Below are 23,778 nucleotides of genomic sequence, written 5' to 3' on the forward strand. Positions count from 1 at the left end.
CCCCCATCTAAACCCATGTTCTCTGGTTAGGGATTCTCCTAATCCATTCCTCTCATGATTTGTATAGCTCAATGAGGTAGCCCCACATCCTCCATAGGAGGTAAAGATGTATAACCAAAGTTTCAGGCATGAGTCATTCTTCAAAGTCTTCACAGCGTCTGCAGACTTTCATGTTTCATTCCAAGGAATAGAGCCCTGGCCACATCCTCAAAAATCTCTGTACCCTTGCTTTTAGAATATATCTTGAACATCAACAGATAAAACTGATAATTGTATAGTTAATTGCTTGTCTCATCCTTTAAAGACAATAATTATGGCAACTAGAGAACACTACATCACAGAAACAGGCACTTCGGCCTGCCTCATCCCATTAACTTGCACCCAGACCGTAACATTCCATACCCTACTTTTCCAAATTTTTTCTTGAATGTCAAAATTAAGCCCATGTTCTCCACTTTAGCTAGCTGCTTGTTTTACACTCTCAGGATCCTTTGAATGAAAAAGAATTCCCCTTCAACCCATATCCTATTGTTCCTGTCTCATCTAATATCAGAGGAAAAAGCCTGCTTACATTTATTCTATCAAATCTACCCTCCAGGGAATAGAATCCTCCCCTGCTTAACCTTTCTGTGTAACTCGATTCCCCAAGTCCTGGCAATATCCTTCCTGTAGTTGCACACAATACTCCAAATTTGGCTTCACCAATGTCTTGTACAATTTCACCAAAACATCCCAACTCCTATACTCAGTATTTTGATTTATGAAGGCCAACGCGCAAAAGAAACTCAGTTACAACCCTATTTACCTATGATGCCAATGTCAGGGAATTGTGTATCTGTATTCCCTGATCCTCTGTTCTACTGGACCCCTCGGAGTATGTCCTACCTCGATTAGTCCTCCAAAAGTGCAACATCTCACGCTTGTCCACGTTACATTTCATTTGCCATTTTGCAACCCATTTTTCCAGCAGGTCCAGATTCCACAACAAACTTTGAATGCCTTCCTCGCTAAGTGCTAATTTTCAATCTTTGTGGCATCTGCAAACTTACTCATCATTCATATAGTTCATACAGATGAAAAACAGCACTGATCCCTGAGGCACATTACTAGTCACAGGCCTCGAGTTAGTTGAGCAATCATCTACTACCATTCTCTGACTTCTCCTGCAAAGCTACTGTTTAATTAGTTAGCGTGAAGCTATTAGAGCGCCAACAATCCCAGTTAAAATCTGGTGCTGTCTGCAAGGAGTTTGTACGTTCTTTGTGTGGATTTTCCCTAATTGCTTCAGTTTTCTCTCACCTTCCTAAATGTACAGGATTATAGGTTAATTTGGGTGTAATTGGGCAGCACGTATTTAAAAGGCTGGAATTGGCTTCTACATAAAATTTAAATTTAATCTGATTTACTACCTCATCTTGACCAACCTTCCAAGCAGAAGCTTGTCATTGGCCTTACTAAAATCCATGTCCTTTACTTCATCAACTTTCTCCAATTTAGAGTCTCAACCTGAGGACCAGATCAACAGTATATTTGTCTTAATTTTCTTGAAATTAGTGGCATTATGATCACTGGACCCAAAGCAATCCCTTAGCCACACTTCTGTCGCCTGGCCTGCTTCATTCCCTAATAGGAGATCAAGTATTAATGCCCATTCGGGCAACGTCTGACCGCATATACATCCCGTGGTCCTATAATTATTCAGTTATCGTGAGCAAGTCCGCAGCTATTTAGAAAAAAACAATCGCTAGCTATAGGAAATTGTATACTGTGCACCCACACTGATCCCACTGCCCTGCTCTCTCCCCACACTAATTTCTATTACAAATGAAAAGTTTACAGGTACACTACAGTATCCCATATAGGTTTGCTAAGTACATAACATGCTGTTCGCACAATGTCTACATCGCATATCGCCCAATTTCACAGAACATATCGTGGACGTTAAGCAGTGCATGTTAATTTAGGAAACTTTCCTGAACACATTTGACAAACTCAAACCCATCCAGCCCTTTTATAGTGTTGGAGTCCCAATCACTATGTAGAAAGTTTAAAATCACCTATGACAACTTTGTTTCTTACAATTGTATGCTATACCTCTGCCAATTTCTTCCTCCATTTCTTGCTGACTATTGAGAGGTCTATAATACGATCCCATTAATGTGGTCATACCTTTCCCATTCTTCAGTCCCACCCATAGAACCTCAGAAAATGAGCCTTTCCAGTCTGTCGTGTCTGAGCTCAGCTGTGACATTTTCCTTGACTAGCAATGCTGCCCTTTCCCCTTTTGCTCCTCCCCATCTATCACGTCTGAAAGAACAGAATCCCGTACCATTGCACTGCTAGTCCTGCCCCTCTTGCAGCATGTCACGTGCCAATCCATGCTCTAAACGTCTCCACATTTCCTACAGCTCTCCTTACATTGAAATTGATGCAACTCAGAACATTCCCATCTTTATCCACAACCACTCCACTATCTGCTCAGGCACTTTGGTTCCTCTTCCCCTGCAAGTCTAGTTTAACCCTCCACCCCCAGCTGCACTAGCAAACCTTCTTGCCTCCCCCCCACCTCCAGATCCGCTGCAAACAGTCCTGCCAGTGCACATCCCACCTTCTCTGAGAGTCCAGAAATATGAAGCCCTCCATCCTGAGGGAGTTCAATAGTCATGTATTTAGCTGCATTATCCTCTTATTTCTAACCTCACTAGTGTGTGCCTCAGGTAGCAGTCCTGCGAGCACTTCTCTCCCAGAAATGTTGAGAGGATTTCAAGGTTTGAGTTACAGGGAAAGGTTGTGCAGACTGGGGCTTTTTTCTCTGGAGCGTAGAAGATTGAGGGGGGACTTGATAGAGGTGTTTAAGATTTTAAAAGGGACAGACAGAGTAAATATGGATAGGCTTTTTCAATTAAGAGTGGGGACAGACAAAGTAAATGTGGATAGGCTTTTTCAATTAAGAGTGGGGGAGATTCAAACTAGAGGGCATGGTTTAAGATTGAAGAAGGAAAATTATAAGGGGAACATGAGGGGAAATTTCTTTACACAAAGGGTGGTAGGGATGTGGAATGAGCTTCCGGCAGACGTGGTTGAGGCGGGATCATTGGTTACATTTAAGGAAAGACTGGATAGTTACATGGAGAGGAGAGGACTGGAGGGGTATGGACCGGGTGCTGGTCATTGGGACTAGGAGGATGGGGATTTGTTACGGCATGGACTAGTAGGGCCGAACTGGCCTGTTCTGTAAGTGGTTATATAAATCACTTTGCACGATCTCATGTCCCTTTGGACCCACATCCCAGACCCTAGCACCTGGGAGCTCTTCCTCAAACCCTCATGGCTGCTAAAACAAACTCACAGGCACCAACCTTTACCAGGGTTTTTAAAACACTCCTGTTTAAATAAGTAAAAACAAAATTTTGTCTATTGAAAATAGTATTTGTTAATCTATTGGGTTTCATCAATTAAAGTCGTATCAAATAGAGCATTTAACACAAAATTGGAATGAAGTTTGTTGAAACCTAAGCATCAACAATAGATACAACAGAATGATTTTTTTTCCCAAATTTAAGTTAGAATCCTGAAAATGCCTCTGAACTAAAACTGTTCCCTGTGTATATTTTAAGTCGATTTTATCATTCGGGTAAAGCCTTGAATTCAACTGAAAAGAAATATTGATCATTCCCATTCACACACATATTTTTCAAAGAGTGAGAAAATTGTGATTACAGAATGAACCAATCATATTTAAATTACCATTTGAACACTATATCCTGCAAGGCTTGGGCTGATAATATTAATCATTGTGCATTCGGATTTATATTGAGATTGTACAGTAACGTAAGCAATTAAGGCCAAAGATTTCATACCTTCTGTGACCTTTTTATTTGTTCAGCCGAAAAGGTGACTGGAAACCTGAAAGAATTGGCAAGCCAGGTAGCTCCTGGAGACATTACCAGTATTGTTGGGATTCGAAAGGCCATGGGAATTTCCGTCCCTTTTGAAATGATGGAGAGTTGGTCATTAAATCCACTGTTTGGTAAGTAATGGGAGGAATTAAAAATACAAAAAGCTCAAAAGTGGACTTTACTGATTGTAAATAAACTGCAGAGATGGAAGAACCATTACTACAGTACTGTTTATTTTAAGGAATTGTTTTAATTCACAGCTGCATATTAGAGTAGTTTTCAATTTCAATCAAGATTGGAAAATCTGGAATAATCTTGAGTGCAAGATCCTGAATCATTCGAAGCAGCTTTGTTTTGAAATCTTGAATTTAATTTTCAGGGAAGGAGGAAGTCAGCTTTCTCTTATAAGGAATAAATACCAGCCCACATTTGTTGGGTGCTTCTATTGTTTGACCAAGATGTACACCTGCTCATTGTTAATTCAGAAAGAGGCAGCAGGGGTTTCCTCTGTGCCCCTGCAATCTTTGCATAGCCTAACATCAGGTAGTTTTCTTAAATGAATGTATGTTATAGCTCTACACCATCTCCTATCCCATGTGAAACAGAGAGAATGGTTACTTGCTGGTAAGTTGGAATGACTGAAACCAATGCTAGCAGAATTACCTCACTGCCTCATCTTATGAGGGGGACGATCCAAATGCACAATCCTTGGATTGGGCATGGTGAGATCAGGAAAGAATTAAGGTGCCACCCCCACTGATCTCCATATTATCGTGCCAGAAGTCAAGCTAGGATGTCTATCACTGGTATTGTGTTAAGCAGGTGAACCAACAAGTACAGGATTCTAACCAGACAAATGAGGCTCTTTGCTAAATTAAATCTCTGAAATCGTGACTTCTCTCGTGTCAACATGACTATAAACTTACTGTTACAGGAGGCAAAAACAGCAATCAAATAGAAGAGATGGAAATTACTGAGTTACTGCAGCCTGAACAAGCCATTACCAGAGAAGATTCGGTAGCTGTTGTAGGAATGTAGGAAAGATGATTCACCTTAAACATAATCAACATTTTAATTATTTTGTACTGTAAAGTGTATGTATAATAAATGTGGAACTTTTTAAACTTTTTACTAAATTGCTTAGTATTTAATGTTCTTGGATTTTTAAAAATAAGCACCCATCTTAACTAGCTAAAAGATGCATCCTTGTCATCAGAATGTATATTGATAACTCCTGTCTCTACTCCATAACATTTCCACTCACTGGTGTCTCACAATCTAGTGCAGTGGTTCTCAACTTTTTTCTTTCCACTCACATACCACTAAGTATTCCCTATGCCATAAGTGCTCTGAGATTTGTAAGGGATTGCTTATGGTGGTATGTGGTTGGAAAGAAAAAGTTTGAAAACAAGTCAATGAGGTACGATTAAAACAGTGGTTATGTGCACGTTTTCAGAATTCTAAAGGAAATGGGCCAATGACAATTTTTCTCAAGCATAGTATTTCAGTAACAATTGGGTCGAGAGCAGTGATTCTCAACTTTCCTTTCCCACTCACGTACCATCTTGAGCAATCCCTTACAGAGCACCGATGGCATAGGGATTAAAATGGTATGTGAGTGAAAAGAAAAAGGTTGAGAACTCCTGATCTAGTGCTTTCCCAGCCTTTATTATTTTTGAGGAGACTTTAGTCAATTATATACCTGCTCTGGATCTCAAATCATATAGATATGGCAAGGATCATCCTCAAAGAATGCAAGTCAACCAGGTGCTTTTTATGATAATTCATAATTTCAATCTCCAACACTCATAATTGCCCAAGCAACTTGTCCAGTACCAGAGCAGAAATTTCCTCCTTATAATTATGACATTGAATCCTGCTCCAAAACTTGTTCCCTAGACCTCAAGTCAGTGCTTTTTCCTGAAACTTAGCAATCCTTAAGCCTCCAAGCTTCAATGAATAACTTATTTCATCAAATCTCCATACTGTTTCATCTGCAGCTGAAACCAACATCCACGGTTATGACACTAATTATCCCAATGATCTTCAACATCTTTCAGCCACAAGCTCAAAACTCTGCCTATGTCCTGGTTCCCTCCACATTAATGCCTTCTGGCCTCTACTGATCTAGAAGTACATTACCTCACTTTTACAGCTGTCACTCTAATTTTCAAATTCCTTAATGGACTCATAACCCAATGCCCTTACATCTTGCAACCCTCAACTTACTTTAGGGTTCTAAAGTGTTCCTAGAATTCTAACCTATGGATCATAACTGATTTTAACTACCAAAATATTCAACAAGTTTTATAACCATCATGTTCTCAAAGATATAATCTGGTATTATGAATTATACCTTTTATTCCCAGTCCATCTTGGCAGGAATTTTGGAAAACATTTCAGAGAGGTAGAGTAGGCCAGTTTTTTTCTCTTTCCCAGGAAGTATTTGGGTGCAGTGAACTTTTATCAAAGCTTCTAAATGTGCACCTTCAGTGAATTAGTGACAATAAAAAGCTGTATTAAATAGTTTCAATATTCTAGAATGTAGGACCAAAGGAATGCTGAAGGATGCAATAAAGAAGGGTATTAATGCACAATCTGCTAAAATTGCTTGAGAAATTTACTCACGCTACACTTGGTTGCAAAATATAAAGTGGGGCGCTTTCTGGTGGTGGTGTGGCATGTACACTGCAGCCACTTTTCAATTATTTCTACCATTCCCAAGTAGGAACAGTTAAAATTGCCCTCAATGACTTATCCTCAGAGCAGCAAACAGAGCAGATGGATTTCAATATATTGAAACATCACCTGCAAAGACATAGAATCAAGGATGAAATAGAAAGATATTACTGTGATTATGCAATCAGCAAACCTTTGGTAAAATAATGGAATTCACATCTTGTTTTAGAAGAATTTTTGATTTCAGACTACATCCCATTTACCAAGCTGTTTACACCGACTTTCTGCAAAATCATACCTCAGTTTCTAGCTGCTCAACTTAATTTTGAAATCTCTTGGTGGTTCCTCCTCCTCATCTAAATCACCTTTGCCTGACCCAGGCTCATCTAGTCTTCACAATTTCAACCGGTTCCCTTTTGTATACATTGTCTAAGATTTCAATCCACCATCATTATCTCCTTATTACACTCATTATTAAAGTTTGTTTTCAAGTTTTCCTGTGAGGTACCCAAGGATATGTTGTTATGTTAATCATTCAATGTTACTAGTTTAATGTTTAGGTGTATTCATTCAATTAATCTTTTTATTCTAATTTCCTGAATATCAGTAACTTGGACAACTTGTACTGTTATATTATCTAATTTATTTACCTCAAAACTATCAAAGTTTGTCTTCACTAACATACACAAATATGCACTTTACCCAGAATCAACCAAAAATGCAACATAGAAAATTATATTAAAATTTAAAGTGTTCTTTTCCTAAAATGCAGTGCATACGGCACTCAAATTGTTTAACGGACTCAATAGTCATATTACCAGCTAAATTGAGGCATCCAGTCACATATTCAAACCCAAAATCAATGAGATTGTATTGAAATACAAAATTTACATAGCTTAACAATTTAATGCTGTTCCTCAAAAAAAAATTTGAAAAATCCATGGCAAAGGTAAGACTATACCATATTTTAGTTTTTCTTAAGAAAAAGTGTTAAGACAGCTATGTTGTACAGTACTTTAGAATCATAGAATATAAAATGCATAATTAACTTTTACACCAAGAAACTCAACTCTGCAGTCAAAACATCACATCATGAAACGTTTTCTGACACTCTGCTGTTCGAGAAATTACACAGTAATTAGTTTGAGAGTGTAACAATGTTCTAACATCAAGGAATCAATAGAGTGATACTTAATTGAAAGATATCTTTGAATGCTAAAACACAAAAATTTAAGGTAATAACATTATAAAAATGGTACACCAGAACACATGAAAATTGGAACAGGAGTAAGCTTCCTGCCCAATACCATAGCTGATCTATGCCAACTACAACTCTTTACGTCATAGATACTTTAGATATCTGAAAATTGACAGCTATCTTCACCTTTAACACATCTGTTAATGATTTAGCAAAGTCTCTTTACTCTGCCTGAAACTATATTTGCTGGTAAACAAGAGTAGTGAAAGTAATATATTTGAAGACAGCCTTGAATTTTGTAATAAGCTCTTCAGCACCTACAGCATCGACTTATTGTGGCAGCAGTTAGCATCTCTCAAAACTATTTGGAAAAAAAAGACATTCATGGGCACTTGTATGCAATGTAACAATTCCACTGATCAATCAAGAACACCCTGTTGACAATGCATTTGTTCAGTTTTAAAGTCAAAAAGAAAACATTTTCCTCCACACAGGCATTTGCAATCCAAATGTATCATAGCTTATACATAAATTATAACTCAGGCTAAAAACTTAAATTACTGCAACAATTTATGTACAGTTGGACTGAGAACATTTTCCAAGTTTAGCCTCTGCCATCGGCCATATTACCTTTGACTGTGGAATTTGATGTTTTCACCAAGGGTCAAGAGAACATAAAATAACTACATAGTCATCTTGTATCTCAATAGTTCATATAAAAAGTGATCTCATTACCGGTCATGCATTTTTCATTTTCATATTTAAAAATATTTAAACAAAAATATATAGATATATCTCAATGGCTGCAGTGCAACTGGGAATCTTTTGGTGAATGGAAATATCACTTCCTGCTCCTGGAACTCAGTAGTCTATTGTGGATTCAGTGCAAGTGTGTGGTCAGTTTAGGATTCAATGTGACTTGTTAATGTCAGTGCACAGGAAGTAAGTCTGTAGGTCCCCTTTCCCTTTCACGCTGATTAGTCCTCGAGATTCACAAGAATATCCTAGTTGTCGCAAAACATTACAAGTTTCTTCTGTCACCTAAAATTGAAAAAATAGTTATATCAATGCACAGATATCTTAGCATCTTTTCTCATCTCCCCTCTCCAAGCTTGTCCAGAAACCAACCATTGCTTCTTTGACTTTCTTCCCACCAAACTTGATACATGTTCCTCACATAACTTCCCAAGTTTGTTGATATAACTTGCCTCTCCTGGGGTATCCTAGTCGTGGTTAAAATCTACCATAATCGCTTGCCCAATTTTCCAAAGAAGATGTCACCTCTCTTTCCTAGGCCAGAGATTCCACTTCGGTACCATCTTCTTGTTGTGATTATATAGTGCATAACCTATCAACTTGAAACTGCATTATATTTCCAAAATATTATTGGAAGATGAAAAGCCACTCACAGAAATGGCTATGGATGTGAAAAAGAATTATAGAAAACAAATTAGAGTCATCTTCTCAAGTGGATTATATTGACCTGAGATTTCATACATTATTAGAATTTTCCAAACTGGTTCCAGTTTTAAAATCTCACTTGTATTGCAGTCATACTTTTCCGCATTGCATTCAAATGCACCAGAAAGTAATCTTAGAATGAAAATAATGAGTGCCAAATTGAACAAATCTATAATTTTTCATTTAAACCCTAATTACATTATTCAATTTTAAGTATGTTTAGCATACAGTAGGAGAATGCTATGAAGCTGAAGGGTGCATGGGAATCTCTTGAATCTCACACATATCACCTTAAATTATTCCTAATTACACCTACAAAGAACTCTTACCTGGATTTTACCAAGTTCACCTGTGCTTTCCATTCTGCTGGCGACATTAACGGCATTTCCCCATATATCATACTGAGGTTTCTGTGCTCCAATGACCCCAGCAATCACAGGCCCGTGGTTTATACCTGTCCAGGGCAAAATAGGCACATCGAATAAGTTATCAAAACACTGGGTAATTTGATTTTTATTGGATGGAAAAGGGACATGGTCTAATAATTTAAAACTTGCTTGATTATTAAGAAAATAAATTGATGAGCTCCAATTCTTCCAGTTGCCTCAATGGATAAAAAGCAGTTTGATATGCTGCCACTAACACAAGGACATTCCAATGGTTGTGGTTTATTTTTGTGTTTATCTTACAAGTCGTTTATCTTGTATTTTAATTACCGCATATTCTCATGTAAAAGTCGATCCACCCCCCCCCCCGTTTATCGCCAAATCTGGAATTTTCCATACATTTTGTGTAAAGGTTGACCTCTCATCTCTGTTCTGGCCTCCTGCCCATTGGAGCTCCTGATGCCTCAAAAGCAGACTCTCAAAAAAAAAAGCAGACTCTCACCTCAGCCCTGGCCACCCATTCATCAGAGCTCCTGACCCTTTGAACGTGGACTCTTGCCTCAGCCCCAACCACCCATCGATTGGAACTCCTAAGACACAGATATTTACTGTGGTCTCGTATTCATCTGGACTTCTGCGACTGATATGGTATTTTGTGTGAATTTCAGTCCCTCAAGTAGTTATCCATGTAATAGTCAACAAAATTTGACTTTTATACAAGCACATACAGTAAATTTAGAGGTACAGCCCATTAGCTGGCCCCACCAACCCGCACCACTCAATTCCACCCATGTGACCAACTTACAAAACTTGTAAGTCTTTGGAACGCTGGAGGAATCCCATGTGTTCACAAGGGGAACATGCATCTCCTTTGCACAAATGGTAGCTTTTCGTACCATCTGTGCAAAGAATCTAGCATGCAAGTCTTTCTACAACTAACTGATTGTTTTATTCATTGCAGTTAATAATGCCAATCAAGCACAATATAGAATATGACCTACCGACACGTAGTTTGAAGTTATTGAAAGAATGTCTGTTGATGCCATCTAATTTACTCATTAGAGCAGTGGCAAATTCCACCATGATGCCAATATGAGCACAAGGCTTTTCAGTATCCTGCCAAAAGAAGAAAGTGACAACATATGCAGCTGAAAAATTATAGTATTTAATCAGAAAACAGACTGAGATTTATTGTCAGAGTACATACATGACATCACATTCAACCCCAAGATTCTTTTTCCTGCGGGCAAGGTAGAATTGCCACTTATGGGTAGTGCAAAAGAGCAGTACACAATGTACACACGTCCAAAGAACTAAACACAACAAATGTAAACTAACTGCAATACAGAGAATATTTTTTTAAAAATCAATGAAGTGCACAAGTAGGAGTCCTTAAATCAGGAAGAGCAAGTTAATACAAAACGGCAGAAACATTCGGGAAGTCCAGTTGCATCTATGCGAAGAGACAAAGCTAATGTTTCAAGTCATCCTTGAAATTTAAGACCTCGACTTGAATATTTAATTGGGTACTTGGATCCAGTATTTGCTGGTAGAAAATGGTTTTTCAAATGGAAAAAAACTATTCTGGGATAGTCTGGGTCATTACGAGAGAAATCTCGACTCACTCGTGTAACTGATTTGTGAGGACAACACGAATGAAGTCAAGGCAACAGATATTGTCTCTGGAAAGAGAACTTTCCTGAATACATAAACACTAAGATACACTCGTACACTTCGAATTGGAAGGGGGGGTTCAGTTAAATTAATGATAATAAGTTAAAGATTGATCTTATTATGTTTGAAGAAAATCAAAAGCATTTTTTGTTTAAATAACCATCATCTTGGTGAATTTGTGTGGCTGCTGGTTTTTGGATTCCTCTGGGCTCGTAACAAGAAAGCATTGACAGATAGAAGTTAGTTGGGAGAGAAAACAAATCAGTTGCAGAGTAGAGGGTGGAAGATTGGAACAAAGGGAATATATCTGATATGGCAAAACTAAGTGGCTTCATAAGGCAGTCAAGCAATATACATTGTACTGTAAATGTGTGAAAAAGAAAAAGTGTATATCATGGCTATTGTGATTTATGGTGTGAAAAATAAAAAATTTTAAAAAAAAGCAATATACATTGTACTTTTTTTGAAATGTGTTGCCACTGGTAAGGTTCTAAAACAGTGGTTCTCAACCTTTATCTTTCCATTCACATACCACTTTAAGTATTCCCTATGTCCTTGGTGCTCTGTAATTAGTAAAGGATTGCTTAAGGTGGTATGTGGGTGGGAAGGGAAGGATGAGAATCATTGTTCTAGACCCGATTGTTACTGAAATATTTTGCTTGAGAAAAAATTGTCATCGACCCATTTTCTTTGGAGCTATGAAACCGTGCACATAATGAGTCAATTAGGGACGATTAAAACAGTGGTTTTCAAACCTTTTCTTTCCACCCACAAACCACCGTAAGCAATCCCTTACTAATCACAGAGCACCTATGGCACAGGGAATACTTAAAGTGGTATGTGAATGGAATTAAAAAGGTTGAGAACCACTGTTCTAGAACATGCCTTATAAGCCAAATAAAAGAAAAACCATATTGATCACAAACCAAAGAAAGAGCAAGTTACCCAGGCTTTGAGAACTTGATATCGAGTCCTGCAATATGCCCAGGTTGAAGACAACATTATTGTTATTGCTTGGAAGCCCAAAAAGTCGGAGTTGGAGTGTGATGGTGAATTAAAGGAGCAATCAATCATCACACAAGTTTACATCCAAACAATGAAGACAAGTAATGTTCAAAGTGATCATTCAAACTGCATTTGGTATTTTTTTCAGTGTACACTGAATGGAGTATACAAGATCTGTTTTCATTTCAGACTTCCACACATTCACTATTGACATGAACAATGTAGATATCCTAGTTTCTTGAATAAGTAAAATAATGGTTCAAAGGATCAAGAGAAATATACCTGTTATCTGTTTATATAAATAATAAAAGAACATCTCCTTAGGTTCCTCTTTCCTATAACAAGGAAAGTCAAATGAGATCAGAACAGAAAGCTGAGCATGGGATTGCTGAAGTATGAGCTGTTGACACAAGGTTTGTAATCCCCAGGAAATGTGCAAGAACTTGTTTGCACTTTGTTAAAAATGAATGCAAATAAAAATGAAGCATATATTTTGTGAATTGCGCATTTTATTAATTAAATTAGATGAAGAGCAATCTTTGTTCCCTCCTTCACTCATGTAAAGTGTTTCCTAATTAAGGCTACTTAACGTGACCATGCCCTTCATGGCAGATGGATGTGATTGGGTAATTACACCAACAATCAGACCTACTAACAGTATTGCTCTTTATCAGATATTCTCAAACTTTTTTGGCTGTTACCCCTTTTGGACCCTGATCAAAGTTTATGGGACCCCTTCCCTGTGAAGCACTCAAGCCATGATCGTATTGAATGGCGGAGCAGGCTCGATGGGCCATTTTTGGCCTACTCCTGTTCCTACTTCCTATGTTGGTTTCTTCCGTAGTTCTCTGCTGCTGATTACATAAGCAATATTAAAAATATTTTACAATTTCAGTCCACCCCCCCCCCCTTAAATGTTTTGTTCCCTCCCCAACCTTTCCAGGAGGGGGGGGATGGCCTATGACCTCTGTTGAGAGTGGCTTCTCCATTTGACCAAAATGGTATTGCAACACACAAATAGCGTTTCAATCTATGCCACAGGCTACATTTCTGACAAAACACCTTAAGAAGTTTCTGCAAATTTTGTTCACGTTCTTTTTCCTCCCCTTTTCAATTTTTTAAAAATATTTAAATTTAGAGATACAGCAGAGTTACAGGCCCTTCCAGCCTGTGCCGCCCAAATAAGCCAATTAACCTACAAACGCTATTCATTTTTGGAGAATAGGAGGAAACTGGAGCAGATGCAAGTAACTCGGGGAAGTCATCGGGAGTAAGTACAAACTCCTTGCAGACAGTGTAGGTTTTGAAGCCGGGTCGCTGGCGCTGTAATAACATTGCACTAACCGCTACACCCACCATGCTGCCCACAGTTAAATAAACTTTTGTGTAAGTGATGGTACTCAGATGTATGCCTGACATTCCCTGCATCTAACCCAATGGCTTAGACAATGTTGACATTAGTGACGAGATGTTCCACACAGTCACGAGCAAAAGACTATGCTGGTAAGGTCAGAGCACCTCAAGCTTACCTGTTTATTTTCCTGACTTGTGCCAATACTGAGACCAGCAGCAGCCATGTAGGTGCTCCCAATAGTTTTGATTTTTTCAACACCACTGAATTTCGGTTTGGACAAAAGCTGCAGAAAAATGAAGTGTGCAGATTAATAAAGCAGTAAAACAATAAAATACCACTAAAAATAAAGGATCTTGCTTAAAAACAGCTACCTCATCAAAGTCTGCTATTATTTCATTTAATAGCCTTAGGCACTCAAGTCCTTCTTTGTTTACGTCACATTCCGTGTAAAATTCTTTAAAGTCAGGAACTGAGGCGAACATGATACAAACGCAGTCATAAGACTGATGATACAAATCCTGTGAAGTCATTTGAAAAAGAAAAAGACCAAGTTTAATCAAATTCCATGTGTCTACACATATCCAACAGCATTTCCTCCTGTCACCCATTATTTGTGAGAGCTTGTAAAAAGCACTTGTCAGTGAGACCTTACCAAAAACATTCATCTACAGAATGCAATAAATAGGCTCTTCAACCACTATAATGTTAATCTTTGACTGGGAAAATCAAGCTAAAATGTGTGAAACAACACCAACATACTAGTGACACTTTGATACAATGAAAAATTTGCCAATTAATGAATCAAAATGTTAAGAAATTATCAGTGGTAAAACACATTGCAAGACTAACATTTCAGTTTTGCTGTTATATTGTCAGCATGAGGGCAACTAGTGACAAAACAGTCAGCATGTCTGGTTACAAGCAGTTGGGAACAACTGAATTTTTCCCCCCTCCCACAAATGGCCTACAAATTCATTCCTGCAGTGCATAATTTTTTTCTCGCTCTTCAAGCATAATCATTAAGATCACACTATCAACGGGTTAGAGAATGCTCTGTAAATAATGAAAATTCAATCATGATTTCAGCACACAGACACACATGGCCAAACCATGCAGAATAAGTAGAAACATTAGCCTACTCCACCACTGATGGTTGATCCATTGTCTCAGCTCTATTTTCCTGCCTAATTCCCATGTTTTTTGATTATTTTAATATCCAGAAATATATTGATCTTTATTTTTAATTAACTCAATATGAAGAAAAGGCCCCCCCCCCCCCCCATTTCAATCTTAAATAGCCCACCCCTTATTCTGAGACTGATCGCATAATAAAAGATTTTTATGTGCACACCTGAATTGGGTAACCATCTCTTTATTCACTTAGTTGATCTCTGTACAAGTTCCAATCAATCTCATTCTTTTAAACAAAGTCTATTCAATCTCTTCTCATGGAACAAACGTGCCCACTTCAGGAATCTGTTCTGAATCTTTACTGCACTTTCTCTGTGGCCAACATTTTTTAAAAATAGATCAGGTGACCAAAATGGTAACCAATGCCCTGGGTGCGATCAGCAGATATATAGATCATACTTGGACTTTTGTTTACAGTTTGATTGCTGGATTACAGGAAGGATGTGGAGGCTCTGGAGATGGTGTAGAAGAGGTTCACCAGAACGTGAACCCGCTGAGTTCCTCCAGCAGCTTATTGTTTTATCAAGAGAGTGTTATTGATGAGAGAGTCTGGACAAACTGGGACTATTCTCTGGAGCATCAGACACTGAAGAAGGCCAGGATAGGGTGCATAGTCTTTTTTCCCAGGTTGAAAATATCAAATACCAAGGGGGCATAGCTTCAAGGTGAGAGGGGACAAGTTTAAAGGAGATGTAAGAGTCAAGCTTTCTTTTCATTTACAAAGTGAAAGAGATGTCTGTAACATGCTGCCAGGGGAAATGGTGAAAGCAAAAATGAATGGTTAAGGGGTATTTAGGCAGACACATCAACAAATGGAGGAGTATAGGTGGAATGTGAAAATTACCACCATGGTCAGCTCAGACAACATGGGCTGAATGGCTCATTCCTGTGCTGCTCTGTTTTTTGTTCTATTCTCCCTATTAATCATGGCACAACCATATTTAATGTCTCCCCATAAAACTGATTCACTTACATATCTCCAAGATGGTGCCTCAATTTCCAAAATGGCGCCTTACAGAGGCGGCTATTTATGAGCAGCTCTGACGGGGATAATCAAATATTCCCGCTCAGAACTTCTAAAAGTCAAACATAAAACCGGAAACACAAAATCAAACTTACTCATTAATATGGATGTCCAAAGATCGCTGGCAGATCTTGGAATCGGCAGAATCGCCAGTCTCCGTTGGGCTGCAAGACCTTTAAACAGCCAGCGCTCAGGCAAGTACAACAACACCATGGAGCCTATGACAGCCAGCAATCAGGCCATTTAAACTTCACGGGAGTCGCAAATAGCAGACGCTCAGTACATTTAAACCTTGCGGGTGATTTAAAGGGACAGAGCACAGACCATTTAAACACCACAGGAGCAGACTCACAGGCCAGGTAAAGAAGACCCGACTATATGGATGCAGAGGTGGGGCTGTGAACTTGGAGAACAAACAATGAACTCCAAGCCAGAGAGTCACCAGGAAGTGCTGCATAATGCACTTTATGGAAACTTGGCTAAACACAGACATTCCGGACACGGCGCTGTAGCCCTAGGCTACACCTTCCATTGCCCTGACCAAACACCGGGGTCTGGAAAAGCCAGGGGAGGCAACGATTGCATCATCATCAATTCATCATGGTGCACAGACATGATGGTCATGTCGCAGTCCTACTCCTCTTGAACTGGAACATCTGGCGATCAAGTTTCGCCCATTCTATCTGCCGAGGGAGTTCACCACCATCATCCTGGTCACATTGAACATTCTTCCCCAGGCTAAAGTCAGGCTGGCATCGGAGGGACTGAGCACTGTGATAAACAGCCATAAGACGGCACATCCTGATGCCTTTCTGATCATTGCGGAGGACTTCAATCAGACCAACCTGAAAAAGACTCTGATAAACACGTCACATGCGAGACCAATTGAACCAACACACTTGACCACTGCTTCACCACCATGAAGAACGTCTACCAAGCCATACCATGACTGCTCTTCGGCAAGTCTGATCACCTGGCTATATTTCCACTCCTGGCATCCCAGCAAATACTGAAGACCACAGCACCAGTGATGAAGATGGTGAAAGTATGGATGAGAGAGGTGGAGGAGAGTCTGTAGGACTGCTTTGAATCAGTGGACTTGAACATAATCAAGACTCATCCATAGGGTTGAAATAAAATGCAACAGGAGTCACCGACTTCATCAAGACCCGCATGGATATTCCAGGTGTTCCCCAACCAGAAGCTCTGGATGAATCAGAGAATTCACAACTTGCTGAGGGTGAGAACAAAGGCATTTAAGGTTGGGGACAGGATCTTTACAAGAAGTCCAGGTACGACCTGCAGAAGGCCATCTCAGAAGCAAAATGGCAATTCCAGAGGAAGCTAGAGACAGAGACAGATACATGCCAGCTCTGGCAGGGAGTACAGGCTATTACAGCCTACAAGGCGAAGGTGAACACTATAGATGACTGTGAAGCTTCACTACCCGATGAACTAAACACCTGCTTTGAGAAGAACCAAAAAGTACCCACTAGAATCCTGAAAAGGCTGAGGACCCTGTGATATCTGTTTCTGTGGGTGAAGTCAGAACATCATTCAAGAGGGTGAACCCTCACCAGCATCAGGCCTTGATGGTGTACCTATTAGGATACTGAAAATCTGCACCAACCAACTAGCCAGAGTGTTCACAGACATTTTAAACCTCTCATTGCTACAGTCAGAGGTTCCCACCTGCTTCAAAAGGCATCAATCATCCCTGTGCCCAAGAAGAGTAGGGTGAGCTGCCTCAACGACGACCACCCAGTAGCACCAACTTCTACTGTGATGAAATGCTTGGAGAGGCTGGTCATGGCCAGAATTTACACGTACCTAAGTGAAAGATCTGGACCCACTGCAATTCGTCCATCATTTCACCTATCTACACAATCGCTACAGCAGATGCTCTCCACTCAGCTCTGGATCATCTCGAAAACAGCAATTCATACATATGGCTACTCTTCATCGACTACAGCTCGGTTTTCAATACCATTATTCCCTCAGTGCTGGTCAAGAAGCTACAAACTCTAGGCCTCTGTACCCCCTCTGCAACTGGATCCTTTCTCACTGGAAGACCACAGTCAGTACAGATTGGAAACGTCTCCTCCTCATTGATTATTAACACAGGCACACCCTAAGGATGTGTGCTTAGCCCATTGCTCTACCCATTATACACCCATGACTGTGTGGCCAGGCACAATTCCAATGCTAATTATGTTTGCAGATGACACCACAGTTGCCAGCAGAATCACAAACGGCAATGAGGAAGTGTACAGGAGGGAGATAGATCAGCTCGTTGAAAGGTTTAACAACAACAATCCTGCGCTCAACGTTAGCAAAACCAAGGAGATGATTGTGGGCTTCAGGAGGGAGTCAGGGGAACACAACCCAGACCTCATCAAGGGCTCAGTAGTGGAGAGGGTCAAGAACTTCAAATTCCTGGGTGTCAACATCTCTGAGGATCTGTCCTGAAGCCTCCACGTTGATGCAATCACAAAGAAGATTCGCCAGTAGCTATTGTGAGGTGTCTGAGTAGATTCAGTACATCACCGAAGACTCTTGTAAACTTCTACAGGAGAGCATTCTGGCTGTTTGAATCACTGCCTGGTATGGAGACGCCAACTCTCAGGACAAGGATAAACTCAAGAGGGTTGTTGATTTGGCATGCGACATCACAGACACCAGACTTCACTCCACCGAGGACATCTACATGAGGCAGTGTCTTAAAAAAGCAGCCCCTATCCTCAAAGACTCCCCACCACCCAGGCCATGCCCTCTTCACTCTCCTGCCTTCAGGAAAAAGGTACAGAAGTCTAAAGACAAACACTCATCAGCACAAGAGCAGTTTCTTCCCCATTGCCATCAGATTCCTGAATAATCAATGAACCAAAGACATTGTCTTACTTTCGTGCATTATTATTTTCTTTTTTTTTTTATATAGTGATGTTGTAAGATGGTTATAATATGAATGTCTGAACTACGACGCTGCCGCAAAACACCGAATTTCATGACTTGTTCATGACAATAAATTCTGATTCTAATAAACAATGTTTAGGAGGAACCACAGGTAATTAGATTTGAATGTCAAAAAATCTTTTACGTGTTATTAAAGGGAGGATCAATTACTTGAAATTTTTCTTGTGACAACTGGAGCAGAACATTGAAGCTAAATGTTAGTGAAATGACAGCAGCTACATGCAAATATGGAAAAATTAAGATTCCCACAAAATCACCTGATTTTTTTTGCACCTATGTAACATTTGTGCACACATTTTCATGTGCAAGAGATTTTGGACCTCTTGTGTTGTAAAAGGGAAGTTAATGGAAAACACTTGAAAGTATTTTCAAGTAGATTTTCAGCGCTTCCAAGTGGTGAAAATTTCATGATTAAAAATGTTTCATGTTCCTTTTGAAGATGTGCCCAATTGCAGAGATTGATTTGTGTAATGCTCTAATTAAATGTTAAGTTTTCTGTTAATGGGCTAATTTTCTTTCTCAACACATTGATATAAAACATCATATGTGTACCAATTTTACAGTTTGAGAGTGTTTTTGCCACAAATAATTATAGCTGGTTAGACTAAACAGGGCTTCAGACCTCACAAATTGATAGAGTGATTGGAAAAATACAAATGCATTTCTTATTCATTTTTCTCTTCATCAAAAGACACCTTCAATAACCAATATTAGTCATACTTTGTCAGTTAGTGGCACTGCATGTTAATTGTACTCCTTACTACGTCTCAGTAACTTCGGCATTGTTAAAGAGAGATTTTTAAAATGGCTAAAGCGGGAGAAACATTAATAACTGCCAAAGAAAACTGACTTTCATTTCCAACAAAATCTCTTTCTTTCACTCTGACATCAGTACCAGTTAGGCCTTTGTACTTTCAATATCTTGCAGGATAAGACTTTATTATTTTAAAAAGGACAGTATTGTAGCAGTAGAGATTAAAGCAATTATCCAGTTGAGAGAGAAATTTGGCACTTGCTCTCAATTTAAGTCACTTTGATTCTGCCAGAGCAATTAATACTTCGGATTACACACACCCGAGTTATTTTCTGATTTAAATAAATTGCTGTCAACAATTAAACATTCTTTCAAATACCTTGCTTTTTGAGGAGGTGCTGGATACAATAAGAGACACCATTTTGGCAATGATACTACATGCAATCCTGATGAGTACCTCATCCATACCTCGTTCTTTTTGTTTTCACCAATGAAGTGCTCAGCCACGTGCCCTGGCAACACGTTTTCCAATAAAAGACGATTCAGATTCTCCATTGTTTCAATTTCTTCCCTCTCCCTTTTAAATTTGTTCTTCCATAGGAAGTCTAGTCTACAGTAATATTCATTCTGCAAATGAAGTTTTTTTTTTAAAAAAGCTGTTTTGTTTGCAACTTATTCAACTATTTAAAGTAGTTATGGTATTTTAGCACAGCAATTATTCTTACCTGTTTTATTAAAAACAGCAGTGTAAATCCAAACAGGAAGAGATAAAAGCTACTCATAATCTTTGGGTTTTTCATGGGACTTGGGTTCCCACTACTAAAATAAAATAATATTTGCAAAAATAAGTTACACCAAATTATTGAAATATTGTTTTGGCTTAAATTCAAATAGCAACATGAAAGTCTATTACTTCCATAACATCCCTTTCGGTCCAGAAATTATACCAACACTCTTAATATGGGAACATTTGAGTCTTGATTTCCACAGTGGAGAACATGAGCACAAAACATGGGCTCTATGTGTGTCATGGGTTACCTAATAGGCTGAGTTTAGAATGAGCAAGTCTGACTGAAGGGCCTGTTCCATGCTGTATGGCTCTATGATGCTAAATGATAAGAATTAGCATAATCTTAATTTTATGCATCAGAATTTGAATAGCAGGATAAATTATGCTCAATGCAAACAAAATTAGCATCTGTTACTCCCAACATGAATTTCTGGCCAGTCAACTGGGCTAAGGCACAAGACTAAAGTCAAGTACTTCTCTCTGGGAGAACAAAAACTGAGAGCGAGTAAGTTGCTAACAACATTCCCAAATTTAATTCATTGTCAAATGAAGACCACAGCATGCCCACCAATATGGCCAAGAATTGAGTGAAACGTGAAAATCTGCAGAAGCTGTGAATGTAGTTAAAAACACAAGAATGAATGCTGGGGGAACTCATCAAGTCATGAGGCGTCCTTGGGAGGTAAGGATATATAACCAAGTTTTGGTGAAGAATGGCTCAAGCCTGAAACATTGGCTATTTATATTTACCTCCCATGGACGCTACGTGACCTGCTGAGTTCCTCCAGCATTTTTGTGTTTTATTGCCATGAATTGACTTGTGCTGAGCAGGGAAAACAAACAAAAAAAAACCTCAAAAATACACATTCTGCAAAACAATTATTTGTGAATAAAACTGAAATTATTTACTCATGAGCTGGTGCTTTATAGTCTGCATTATGCAAATTTGTACATAATCTCAGTGTTGGGATGACCAGCCTAAAACTGCATCAGAAGTCCCATTCTTTTCATGCATCATACAGGACACAAAAAAAAAGAACTAGACAGATCGATATATTAAAAAAAAGAAACAAAACATTGAAAATGCATGATTAAGATAAAGGGTCCAAACCGAAAACACTGTATACTGGCTGACCCACTGAGCTCCTTTTGCTCTCCATTGCTTATAGAAAATGTTCAGGCAGAAGCTGAAAAAAAGTTCATTCCTAGATTGATGTTCAACCTCCTAGTTAGGGAAGGTCATTGACTCAAAATGTTAACTCCACAATTTTTATTTATTTAGCGATACAGCCCATCCGGCCCAACAAACCCACGCTGCCTAATTAATCTACCAACCCAGTACATTTGGAGAGTGAGTGGGAACCAGAGCACTCACGCAGGTCACACTCGGGGATAACACAGAATCTCTTCACAGACAGCCTGGATCTAAAGCCAGGTCACAGGCACAGCAACAGCCCTGCCACAAATTTTGCCTGACTTATTAAGTGCATTTGACAATTTTCTGCATCTCACTGTAACTGGAAGGTGTTTATCTTTCTATTGGACTTTTTTTTTCCACAGCTACACCAATTATTATTATGCTCTCAGCTTGAGGGGGCTTGTCGGAAGGTGACGATCTGGTGAACAGAAACGGCATATGAGGAAAGCATATATTTCAGTGAGGAGTTGGCTTTCATCAAAAGCATTGGGAGAGGTTTAAAGTTTCCTGTTGTAAAATCATACCTGCCATATAGAAATATTTTGTACTCCTCGAACATGAACCCAAAATTCTTCAGGAAAATTATGTTATAAACCACACAGGCAATAATTAGGAGGAGAGCTTTGAGTTCAAAGCTAATTCTGAGGAAGACTGAACAGGTGATGAGTCCCAGGATACAGCAGCACAGATAATACTATCAAAAGTAAAATTAAAAGAATTAGAAAGTGTAACTCCCAAATAAGTGATTAATCAATTGTTCAAAAAATTAAAATAATTTTGACCAACAATTATGGATTTTTTGAATACACAACAAACAGCTGTACTTAGCTCAACACATCTGTAACAGCTGATATAATTACTGGGATGGCATCAGATTATTAATAATAGGCATCAAACCCATCAAAGGTGCATCCTTTCGGGCTGACGGTTGGACACACCCCCCGGGACTGATCGGACCCATAGCCCCTTACACGTTCTCCTTTCTCTTTGCTTCAATCAGTCAATGAGGTTGATGGTTGTTCCAGTCTTCAGTTAATAAAAACCTGATAGTTTCACAACGTTAGCCTTTTGTGAATATTGATGGTGCATCAGGTGGCTACCTTTTTTAAAGATACCCGCCACTTACAATTCGGATTCCTTTCAGATGAGCACAACATTGCTCTTCACCAGGATAATAATATCTTCACATCAAGGAACCAATTAGTACTACACTCTTAACCTCAGCTTGGATGCCTGTGGCTAAAAGCAGCAATTTGAACATGATGATTTATGATAGAGGTTTAAGGGCAGAATTAGTATTTTAAAGTGGTTACTAAATTACATCTACACATCTTCAAAGTGTTTTACCTGAAGATTACACTTACCTGGCTGCCCACAAGCACTACTGTGAGCGATCAATTAGCTTTCATTAAGAATTGCATTGCTACTTTTCTCTTTATTATTATAATAGAAATATGTTTTACAAAAAAGAATGTTGCACATCTCATTTTAGCAGACAACATTGTGTTCCATTGCCTTACTGAAAAGGACAAAGATGCTTCAAAAATTTTAGTGGCATATTCTAATAAATTGAAGCAATTTATGCTAAAAATGAACAAATAATATATATATATATACTCACAGGAAGATAGTAATTCTCATGCCCTGCTGAATTTGTCTTATTCTGTAAATAATGCTAAAAGTAAAACAATCGTATTTAATATAACATGCAATTTTCACCCACACTACACAGTTCTAAAATACCATAAATGGCAGTTCAGTACAACTCCGATTATCTGAAATGGTCGGAACTGGGCCGATGTCGGATAAACCTTTTTTTCAGATAACTGGTCATTTTCTAAAAACAGCCCAGTAGCAACAGCAAATCACTTGTAACCGTGTTTAAACAACAACAAACAACAGGGAAGGCTTTTTAAGCATTAAAATAATGTTTAATTCTCAGCAAAAAAATGCTGGCCGCAATGTCACCGAGACCTCCCAACTGCAACTGCCAGTCCCCAATACACCCCCACTGCTGCCGCTCATCCCTGGGGAGGCTTCCCAGGACACTGGAACACTCAGTGGCAAGTCAGCAGGCTTTTCTCTCCCCAGTCATTCAGAACACCCGACGCCCAAGTCCTGACTCTGAATCCTCCATAGGCTTACTGCACACACACACTAGGGAGTCCAATGTGTGTGTGCAGTAGTAAGCC

General features: G+C 39.0%; 2 protein-coding genes across 7 annotated transcripts in view; one reads left to right on the forward strand and one right to left on the reverse strand.

Moving 5' to 3' along the window:
* brd7 (bromodomain containing 7) overlaps positions 1–5,035 on the forward strand; it is a 32,746-nt gene extending 27,711 nt beyond the window's left edge. Inside the window, exons 16-17 of the mRNA XM_069901619.1 lie at positions 3,887–4,030; positions 4,834–5,035. Coding sequence (XP_069757720.1) covers positions 3,887–4,030; positions 4,834–4,937 — 248 coding nt within the window. The 3' untranslated portion in view covers positions 4,938–5,035. The remainder of the gene's footprint in view (positions 1–3,886; positions 4,031–4,833) is intronic.
* A 2,171-nt stretch (positions 5,036–7,206) lies between these two features.
* The window catches only part of adcy7 (adenylate cyclase 7), a 138,783-nt gene continuing 122,211 nt past the window's right edge, over positions 7,207–23,778 (reverse strand). For all 6 annotated transcript variants that reach the window (XM_069901612.1, XM_069901617.1, XM_069901613.1 and 3 more), the window contains 9 exons: positions 23,208–23,261; positions 22,111–22,280; positions 20,324–20,417; positions 20,067–20,225; positions 14,028–14,174; positions 13,832–13,939; positions 10,625–10,739; positions 9,567–9,691; positions 7,207–8,817 (listed from right to left, as the gene is read on the reverse strand). In XM_069901612.1, coding sequence (XP_069757713.1) covers positions 8,686–8,817; positions 9,567–9,691; positions 10,625–10,739; positions 13,832–13,939; positions 14,028–14,174; positions 20,067–20,225; positions 20,324–20,417; positions 22,111–22,280; positions 23,208–23,261 — 1,104 coding nt within the window. In that variant the 3' untranslated portion in view covers positions 7,207–8,685. The remainder of the gene's footprint in view (positions 8,818–9,566; positions 9,692–10,624; positions 10,740–13,831; positions 13,940–14,027; positions 14,175–20,066; positions 20,226–20,323; positions 20,418–22,110; positions 22,281–23,207; positions 23,262–23,778) is intronic.

The sequence above is a fragment of the Narcine bancroftii genome, chromosome 10, assembly GCF_036971445.1.
Source record: "Narcine bancroftii isolate sNarBan1 chromosome 10, sNarBan1.hap1, whole genome shotgun sequence".
Taxonomy (NCBI): domain Eukaryota; kingdom Metazoa; phylum Chordata; class Chondrichthyes; order Torpediniformes; family Narcinidae; genus Narcine; species Narcine bancroftii.